The following is a 9,144-nucleotide window of genomic DNA, read 5'->3' as shown; positions in this document are numbered from 1 at the left end:
GGCGGCGACCCGGAAGCAGATGCCTCCTGCGTCCCGGAAGAGCCCGCGGGGCCGGGTGCGATGGCGGCGGTGGCTGCGCTGCAGCTGGGGCTGCGGGCAGCGGGGCTGGGACGGGTGAGCGCGGGGCGCCGGGGACGAGAGGGCGGTACGGGGCGAGGGGAGGGGTCCCGGAGCTCAGCCCGCCCGTCCGTGTCCGCAGGCCCCTGCCAGCGCCGCCTGGAGGAGCGTCCTCGGGATGTCCCCGCGCCCAGGTGAGGGCCGCAGGCCGGGCGGTGATCTAGGCGCATGGGCAGAGCCACCTGCTGTCTGCCCTGCGCTTTGAAGGAGTGTCGTGGGGATTGCAATGAGCCAACTGCCGGCTGAGCGGAGGTTCCCTGGGAGTGACAAGTTCCATATTAAAATGCTTTCAGTGGAACTGTGGTCGTGTGCCGGGCATGTAGCGAGCGCTTTGTCCTCGCAACAACGCGAGGGGTAGCTCCTTGGTCGTTCCTATGTTACAGAGAAGGCTCGAGAATTACTTTCTAACGTCACATCCAGCTAATGGGTGGCCAGCCCAGGCTGAAAGCCCAGGGCTCTGAAAGTAAAGCGCATCTAAACACTGCGGCTTACGTGTTCCTCTCAGTGTGCAGCACAGGTTATTTTGCCATGTGTAGAGTGCTGTGCAAGCCTGCCGCAGACCTGCGTTTTTTTTTTTTGTTTTTTTTTTTTTTTTTTTTTGAGACGGAGTCTCGCGCTGTTGCCCAGGCTAGAGTGCAGTGGAGCTATCCCGGCTCACTGCAAGCTCCGCCTCCCAGGTTCACGCCATTCTCCTGCCTCAGCCTCCCGAGTCGCTGGGACTACAGGCGCCCGTCACCACACCCAGCTAATTTTTTTTGTGTGTATTTTTAGTAGAGACGGGGTTTCACCGTGTTAGTCAGGATGGTCTCGATCTCCTGACCTCGTGCTCCGCCCGCCTCGGCCTCCCAAAGTGCTGGGATTACAGGTGTGAGCCACCGCGCCCGTCCTTTTTTTTTTTTTTTTTTTTTTTTTTTTAATAAATAGTATCGGCAAGGTCGCTGGTGCTTTTCAGCGGATGGGACTCACCCTCTGAGAGCTTAAAGGCACCTTCTGTGTACATTCTTCCATCTTCACATTTACGATGAGTTGTAAAAATGGAAAGCTGTGCCGGGCGCGGTGGCTCACGCCTGTAATCCCAGCACTTTGGGAGGCCGAGGCGGGCGGATCACAAGGTCAGGAGATCGAGACCACGGTGAAACCCCGTCTCTACTAAAAATACAAAAAATTAGCCGGGCGCGGTTGTGGGCGCCTGTAGTCCCAGCTACTCGGGAGGCTGAGGCAGGAGAATGGCGTGAACCCGGGAGGCGGAGCTTGCAGTGAGCCGAGATCGCGCCACTGCACTCCAGCCTGGGCGACAGAGCGAGACTCCGTCTCAAAAAAAAAAAAAAAAAAAAAAAAAAGGAAAGCTGTTAAGAGAGCTCTGTGAGCCATTACTCTGAGCTGACATGTTTCTCTACATAACACAATAACCACTAGTGCCTGGCTAAGCTACTTAGTAACTGTAGCTGCTTATTTTTTGTTTTTTATTTTTTGAGACAGGTTCGCTCTAATTGCCCAGGCTGGAGTGCAGTGGAACAATCTGCTCACGGCAACCACCTCCTCCCAGGTTCAAGCGATTTTCCTGCTTCAGCCTCCCGAGTAGTTGGGATTACAGGCATGTGCCACCATGCCAGGCTGATTTTTGTATTTTTAGTAGAGACAGGGTTTTCCCATATTGGTCAGGCTGGTCTCAAACTCCCGACCTTGTGATCTGCCCGCCTTGGCCTCCCAAAGTGCTGGGATTATGGGCGTGAGCCACCACGCCCGGCCAACTGTAGCTATTTATTAAATGCATTTTGAATGGATGAATGGTGCATCTTAGCGCAGTGGAATACATCTATATTCTTGAGTAAAAAGGCATGAGTTACCCAGGGTCGTGGTTGGTGGCCAAGCCAGCACTGAGCCCTAGATCTCACTCAGTTGGCAAACATACTCAGTGTGTGCCATGTCCCGGGCACGGGGTTAGGAGCTGGGCTGGGTACAGGTGCTGCTAGTTGGCTCTAGGAAGCAGGTTTTGATTGGTAGTACTGGAGTCTATCTTGGAACTGGCTGCTCCAGGTTATCTGTTCAAGGGCTCCTGGCCCCATGTCAGTGTTGTGAAACTTTCTCCAGGGGTGGCCTGGAGGCCAAGCAGATGTGGCAGTTCTGCAGCAGAAGCATCTGCCACAAAAGCGGAAGATGACTCCTTTCTTCAGTGGGTCCTGCTCCTCATCCCTGTGACTGCCTTTGGCTTGGGGACATGGCAGGTAAAGACTGGCATCTGGTGTGCATAACTCTGGGCCCTTGACCCTGCTGCCATCTGCTTGGGCTTATGCTCTGTCACTGCAGGTCCAACGTCGGAAGTGGAAGCTGAACCTGATTGCAGAGTTGGAGTCTCGAGTTCTGGCTGAGCCTGTCCCTCTGCCAGCAGAGTGAGTATGTGGATGCCCCCCAGGGCCAGTCTCACTTGAGTTCAACAGCAGAGCCCTGGCTTCTGCTGGCCAGCCTGCCCCTTTTGGCGGGACTTTTAGTCACTGCCTTGACCTCAGGTGGAGCTCTCATCAGTCATCCTGTTGGGCTTGCTCTTGACATGTGACTGCCCTTGTGAAGCTACCTGAGGCCACCTCCTGACATACGGAGGAAAGTCTTACTTTGCATCCTGGGTGTCACCCTTTTTTCAGGTGTAGTGAACTTATCCTCCACAGGGCCCAAGGCTCTGTGGCTGAGGACAGATAATGTAGGTCTCACTGTGAGGGTGGTCTTTTGAAAAAGTGCCCTAAATGATTTGTCTGCTCTCTCCCTAGAATATGCCCTACAGAGACAGGTATATTCAACCACATTTGCCATTCAGAGTAGCAAACAGTATGCCAGATTTGGCTTGCAAGTGGGATTTTGGCCCACATATTTTTTTAAAATTTCACATATTCATTGAGGAGTCCAGATTTTTAGCTTCTCTTGTAAAGCTGGACTCTGGCAGTGCAGATCCCCATTCCCACATGGCATGAGGGCCACTTCCCCTTTAGAGCGCATGCCCTTTGCCTTTCTCCTTTACTTGTCTGGCCCTGGTGGGCTGTGTAGTCTGCCACCCTCATTAGGGGATTCGTTTTCCAGCCAAACCTTGCTCGGCCACTGTTCTTATCTCCATGCAGCCCAATGGAACTGAAAAATATGGAGTATAGGCCAGTGAAGGTCAAGGGGTGCTTTGACCACTCCAAGGAGCTGTATATGATGCCCCGGACCATGGTGGACCCTGCCCGGGAGGCCTGGGAGGCCGGCCGCATCTCCTCCTCAACTCAGAGTGGGGCCTATGTGGTCACTCCCTTCCACTGCACTGACCTGGGGTGAGTAGGGTATGTGGGAGCTGGCTGTCCTGGCAGAGGCAGTCGGGGTATACTAATTTACATCACTATTTCCTTCACAATCCCTAACCTTGGTAAGACCCTGAGGAACCCAAGGTACCCAGAAGATTCAATTCCTTGCATCGTTTAAGTCTCTAATTGTGACATTGACTTAACCTTCTCAGCTGGCTCATTTATGACTGGGTAATTTCTATATGTTGACCTCTGAAGGGAAAGGAGGGATTTGTGAAACAGGGGCCCCTCCTCTGGAGAACTCTCCAGTTGCCCACACATTAGATGATAGCGGACTATGAAGAGAGGCCAGTTGAGAGGAATTCAAGAGAAAGGACCTCAGCTCTACCTTGAGGGAGTGGAGGCAGGGATGGTTCCCTAGGGGGCGTTAAGAGATGGGAAGAACATTCCAGGCAAAGCAAATGATAGGTACAGGAGCACCTGTGTGATTAACTGGGGAACTGGAGGATTCACGTACAAAAGAAAATACCTGGGGCTCTTGTTAACCCATGGGTTCCTGTTTTAGGCCTGGGATAGGGCCCAAATGCTCATCTCCAGCAGGCTGGGGTGACAGGGTTGTTCCTCACGGCTGCCCTGGTTATGAGGGATTGGAGACAGCCATTGCCACAGTTCAGGGGAGAGGTGTGGGGTCTACTCTTGGATGGCAGTGTTGCTCACCAGTTGCACACTGGAGTGGGTAGACCACAAGATGCAGAGATAGAGGGGGAAAGCCGCACTTTTCAGGGGGGCTTTTACTGACCACGAAGGGGCCTCAAGAGAGGAAGACTGCCTGTGTGGCACTGCCAGGGCTCCCCTGAGCCAGTCCTGTTTTAAAAGCCTTCCTTGGTGCTCTAGTTGTTCCTATGGGTGCCTGAGTGACCGTGTTCATTCAAAAACCCTCCCCACCTGCCATAGTCCTTTCATTACCCTAGAACCACCATCCTGGTTAATAGAGGGTTCGTTCCCAGGAAGAAAGTGAATCCTGAAACCCGGCAGAAAGGCCAGGTAAGGGACATGGACCCTTCCTACTTTAGAGAAGGCTCTGGGAGTCCGCCAGGCTCTGTGCAGTCTCACACCTTCCTTTATAGATTGAGGGAGAAGTGGACCTCATTGGGATGGTGAGGCTGACAGAAAGCAGGCAACCTTTTGTCCCCGAGAACAATCCAGAAGGGAACCACTGGTATTACCGGGACCTGGAAGCTATGGCCAGAATCACAGGCGCAGAGCCCATCTTCATTGACGCCAACTTCCGTACGTTGTGACCAGCCCACCCCGGAATAAGTAGCTTTTGTGAATAACTGTCCTTCCTCCTAACTCTCATTGCCCAGTCACTGCCGTGGCTTATGTTCTCGCATGTGTGTATATGGAGGGGGGGCGGGCAGCAACTCAGCAAAGAGGAACCTCGGCAAGTACTGAGCAGACAAGGCTGGGGATGGTCACCCAAGGTAAAGGCCATACAGGACTTCCAACTGGCCACACAAAAATGACAACCACTAGGAAGTAGTGCAGAGGCTGGCAGGCAGCAGAGGGTGGACTTCAAGTCTGCTGTCTCTGCAGAGAGCACAGTCCCTGGAGGACCCATTGGAGGGCAAACCAGAGTTACTCTGAGGAACGAGCATCTGCAGTACATCGTGACCTGGTGAGTCCCCAGTGACCCTCTGGCTCCCTCCCCTTCAGCCCAGCAGCCTGCTAATGCCAGCTTTCTTTCAACCCCAAGGTATGGACTCTCTGCAGCTACATCATACCTGTGGTTTAAGAAATTCCTACGTGGGACACCTGGTGTGTGACAGATCAGCTGCTAAAGCCCTGTCCCTGAATAATGAAGTAAAAAGACTGCCTTTATGCTGGATCATGTGCTGCTGGTATAAAGTTCTGGCCTTCTACCTTAAATGAGCTCATGACTGGTTGATAATAAAATCCTGGCTTGGTTTCAGTCCAAAGAACTTTCCCAAAACTTGACACGCAAGTTACATCTCTAGGAAACAAAACGCCTGGTGTAAGAATATATAAGGGCGGGAAGGACCAGGTGTGGTGGCTCACTTGAAGTCAAGAGCTGAGACCAGCCTGGCTAACATGAATCAGCCAGCCACCTGGGATGCTGAGGCACCAGTATCCTGAACCTGGGAGGCGAAGGTTGCTCTGAGATCACATCACTGCAACTCCAGCCTGGGCAACAGAGTGAGGCTATCTCAAAAAAAGGGTACTTCTTAGCCCCAAATAAGATTCAACCGAAGATACTCAACAGACGCTGGCTGAAGGAAAATTTGAATTTTAATTATTTTTATGTACAGAAAACTCAACAGTGTACATTTAACCCAGCTTAGTGGCAAGTTCTTTAGCCTTTGCCTTTTCGAGCTTGGCGATACGAGCCACAGACTTGGGACCCAGGACATTGCCGCCCCAGTGACGGCGGATCTGAAAAGACAGAAAGAGGCGGTCAGCTTGACTTGTTTTCTGATATTTTCAAGGTTATTAGTTGCGTTATTCTGTTGGACTGTTACAAGCTCATCATCAGAACTTCTCGTAAGTTAAGCCAGCCAGTTATTTGGTAAAATGATTTGTGCATGACAATATTTTGTGTAAAGCTCTTACCTCATCGTATCTGTCGTTGTAATTGGTCCTGATAGCTTCCACCAGCTTAGCCAAAGCGCCTTTGTCTTCCCTAAAAGGCAGGAGGGAAAACAAAAGTGGGGCTTTTTTTGGTCTTAGTTTCCCTTTTAGAACGCAGAAATATCTTCAGTTTTAGCTCAAGACAATCTTTTGCCTCAGATACAATGTTGACCACATGGTTTATTCAGGTGAAGAAATTCTTAACCATCACTGGCAAAAGTTCAAATACATTTTTTTTTTTTTTTGAGACAGAGTCTCGCTCTGTCGCCCAGGCTGGAGTACAGTGGCTCAATGTCGGCTCACTGCAAGCTCCGCCTCCAGGGTTCATGCCATTCTCCTGCCTCAGCAGCTGGGACTACAGGTGCCCGCCACCATGCCTGGCTAATTTTTTTTGTATTTTTTAGTAGAGATGGGGTTTCACCATGTTAGGATGGTCTCAATCTCCTGACTTCGTGATCCACCCACCTCAGCCTCCCAAAGTGCTGGGATTACAGGCGTGAGCCACTGCATCCGGCAAATGTATTTCTTAAACTAAAAGATTGGCCTTTAAGGCAAAAGGAAACAACCGTGAGACATGGATTAAATGAGCTAGGGGAGGTTTGGGGCCAGGCTGTGTACTTACGAGTTCACCTGTGTGAAGGCGACAGTGGTGCAGGTCTTCCTGTGGACTAGACGGCCCAGTCTGGCCTTCCCCTTGATAATGCAGTAAGGGACCCCCATTTTACGACACAGGGCAGGCAAGAAGACAACCAGCTGGAAGAAAGCATTAGCTGAAGAGTGTATTTTGACCAAAAGCAGTAAATTTCAGAGTTCGCTTGGTGGCAATTGCTCAGGGTTAAAAAGCTCATGGATTTGCACTTCAAGGTTGAATTCAGTGAGAGATTCACATCATTGCAAGAGCCATGCATGTGCTGGATCTGTGTCAGTACTGTCCTCACCCACTTCAGTCCCACCACTGACTTGGCATTAGGCCTACTCTCTCTTCCTAATACTGACACAGAAGCCCTTGGGTTAGCAGTCAACAGGCAAACGCACCTCGATGGGATCTACGTCATGTGCAATCACCACCAGCTGAGCCTTCTTGTTCTCCACCAAGGTGGTGACGGTGTTAACTCCTAGAACACACAACCACTTTGTAAGTAACCACAGACAGGGCCTGCTCCCCTCACAAGAAGGTGCTGGGCTCAGCTGTTGACTCAGTGTTAAAAAGCTCGGTTTTACTCTTCACAGTGATTTCAGGCGAAGAAATTCTACATCACTGCAACAGCCTGCCCCCAGTGTTCACCCTAAGGTGGGGCCTACTCACCTGCTCGAAGGACAGGTGGTCTTTTAGTGGGGACATCCCCTTTGCCAGCAGCTTTCTTCTCGGCCCGGGCCAACAGCCTCTGCTTCTTCTCTTGTTTTGTCTCTGGTCTGTACTTGTGGGCCAGCTTAAGCAGCTGAGTAGCTGGAAAAACACTCTTCAGTTTAGGCTTGCAGTCAAGGTTCTAATCCTTGTCACTTAATACAAATGCTAGACCACTCTCCTGCTATATGATGACTATAATGTAATGACAGATGCAGTTCAAGAAACCTAAGGCCATCCACCCTCATGTTCTGGATGAAATAAGGAATCCTTGCCTGAGAAACTCTTTCCACGCCACAGAACCTCACCTGTTTGGCGGTCCAGGGCCTGGGTGAACTGGTTAATAGCAGGAGGCACTTTCAGCCGCTTATAGAGGATGGCTCTCTGCCGCTGCAACCTGATATAGCGAGGCCATTTCACAAAGCGGGTGAGGTCTCTTTTGGGCTGGATGTCCTGTCCTGAAAAAGGGTGACATCGAGTGAGATTCAAATCCCATGTCAAGTTCATGTCTGGGGCCACCAAGAAGGGTGTTGGTGCATCAGCGATCTTGGTGGTTTAAAACGTCATCACCATCTTTCAGATAGCAAATATTCTTTTACATCATCTGCACACAAACACCTGAGAACCCGAGAGCACGATGCTTTTCCTCATCTAACAAGCCAAGGCGCCACCAAGTATAGCAGAATTGTTGTTCTAGTGCCTCGCCGTGACAATGCTACTGTACTTGTTTCCGGATGGCTAAGCTGAATCCAAGGTCACTACCCTACTGAGATGAATGCTCACTCAGCAACTCCCAATGAAAGCAAGGAACATGTATCATCATTACCCCTGTCTCTAAGATACACGGGGGGTTAAGGACTGCGACCACTTTACACCCACTAAAACCTACAGAATACGACACAACCCAATTACCATTTTCCCTTGGGAAAACAGTTTTCATTCTGCCGTTACTCACCAATGCCAAAATTCTTAGGTCTTTTCTCAAACAGGGGATTCACCACTTTCTTGGCCTCCTGCTTTTTTACGACAGCAGGGGCCGGAGCCACCTTCTTTCCCTTGGCCTTCTTTCCTTTCGGCTGGGCAGAAAGAAAACGTCAGTTAAACCGCCGCCTCCACTCGTTTTGTCCGGGGTAGGTCTCAGGCTGGCTCCTCCAAAACAAGGGGCGCCGACAGCCCCTGCCTGAACGAGGCCGGCGAGCAGCGTTCTGCAGCCCCCCAGCACCACCCCTCGACAGGAGTGTCTCACATCAGCACGAGCACGCAGCCCCAGGAACCCCGAGCGGCCGGAGCCCGGCTAAGCCCGAGGCTACGCTCTCTTCGCATCGCCAACCCAGGAGACGCCCCGAACTCATGATCCCTCTGGATCGCTGCCCCGCAGGTTCTGGAAGCAACGGGGAGGGCTCAGAACTCGTCACTCAAGACCTATGGAGCGGCCCCCAGGAAGCCCAGGAGATGCTAAGACTCCGGGCGCCTCGACCCCGTCCACTCCGAACCGCGCATTGCGGCGCTCCAGGCCCTCCTCCCCCAGCCCAGCAACACCGGGATCAACGCATCCCGCTCCCGGCCGCCCGGGGCTCTAGTCCATCTCAATGTCTCCGCGCCACACCGGGCAGGGCTCTCCTAGCGCCAAGCGGAGCAGGAGGCCCTCCGCGGTCGCGCCTGGAGGAGGATGGCAGCGGATACACCAGAGACCTGGCTATAGTGGCACGAAAACAGCACTTACTCACCATCTTGGGCGGCGGGAGGAGAGAGAAAGAAAAGAGA

At 52.1% G+C, this 9,144-nt stretch overlaps 2 protein-coding genes and 4 non-coding genes across 7 annotated transcripts; 1 reads left to right on the top strand and 5 right to left on the bottom strand.

The window, feature by feature from the left end:
- Positions 1-36: 36 nt before the first annotated feature.
- On the top strand, positions 37-6,026 carry LOC105471861 (SURF1 cytochrome c oxidase assembly factor). Of its 2 annotated transcripts, XM_011724642.3 has the most exons (9): positions 37-114; positions 200-251; positions 2,209-2,342; positions 2,425-2,507; positions 3,225-3,416; positions 4,358-4,430; positions 4,514-4,676; positions 4,983-5,064; positions 5,143-6,026. In XM_011724642.3, the coding sequence occupies exons 1-9, from the start codon at positions 61-63 to the stop codon at positions 5,210-5,212; spliced, it is 903 nt and encodes a 300-aa protein (XP_011722944.2). In that variant the 5' UTR covers positions 37-60; the 3' UTR covers positions 5,213-6,026. The 2 variants fall into 2 exon arrangements, with proteins under 2 accessions (XP_011722944.2, XP_070934658.1); XM_071078557.1 differs by lacking the exon at positions 200-251 and having other exon boundaries at positions 96-114.
- LOC105471858 (ribosomal protein L7a) lies at positions 5,670-9,125 on the bottom strand. The gene is made up of 8 exons (XM_011724638.2): positions 9,108-9,125; positions 8,336-8,456; positions 7,689-7,838; positions 7,342-7,482; positions 7,071-7,150; positions 6,658-6,788; positions 6,018-6,087; positions 5,670-5,840 (listed from the first exon to the last, which is right to left on the bottom strand). The coding sequence occupies exons 1-8, from the start codon at positions 9,108-9,110 to the stop codon at positions 5,736-5,738; spliced, it is 801 nt and encodes a 266-aa protein (XP_011722940.2). The 5' UTR covers positions 9,111-9,125; the 3' UTR covers positions 5,670-5,735.
- LOC112424951 (small nucleolar RNA SNORD36) lies at positions 6,185-6,252 on the bottom strand. Its single transcript, XR_003015913.1, has one exon. It is a non-coding gene; the product is annotated as a small nucleolar RNA SNORD36 (small nucleolar RNA).
- Positions 6,860-6,932, bottom strand: LOC112424963 (small nucleolar RNA SNORD36). Its single transcript, XR_003015922.1, has one exon. It is a non-coding gene; the product is annotated as a small nucleolar RNA SNORD36 (small nucleolar RNA).
- LOC112424964 (small nucleolar RNA SNORD36) lies at positions 7,226-7,299 on the bottom strand. The gene has a single exon (XR_003015923.1). It is a non-coding gene; the product is annotated as a small nucleolar RNA SNORD36 (small nucleolar RNA).
- On the bottom strand, positions 7,915-7,989 carry LOC112424952 (small nucleolar RNA SNORD24). The gene has a single exon (XR_003015914.1). It is a non-coding gene; the product is annotated as a small nucleolar RNA SNORD24 (small nucleolar RNA).
- Positions 9,126-9,144: the final 19 nt, after the last annotated feature.

The sequence above is a fragment of the Macaca nemestrina genome, chromosome 14 (assembly GCF_043159975.1).
Source record: "Macaca nemestrina isolate mMacNem1 chromosome 14, mMacNem.hap1, whole genome shotgun sequence".
Lineage (NCBI taxonomy): Eukaryota > Metazoa > Chordata > Mammalia > Primates > Cercopithecidae > Macaca > Macaca nemestrina.
The sequence above is the reverse complement of the archived record's forward strand: the minus strand, read 5'-3'. Positions and strand labels throughout refer to the sequence as shown.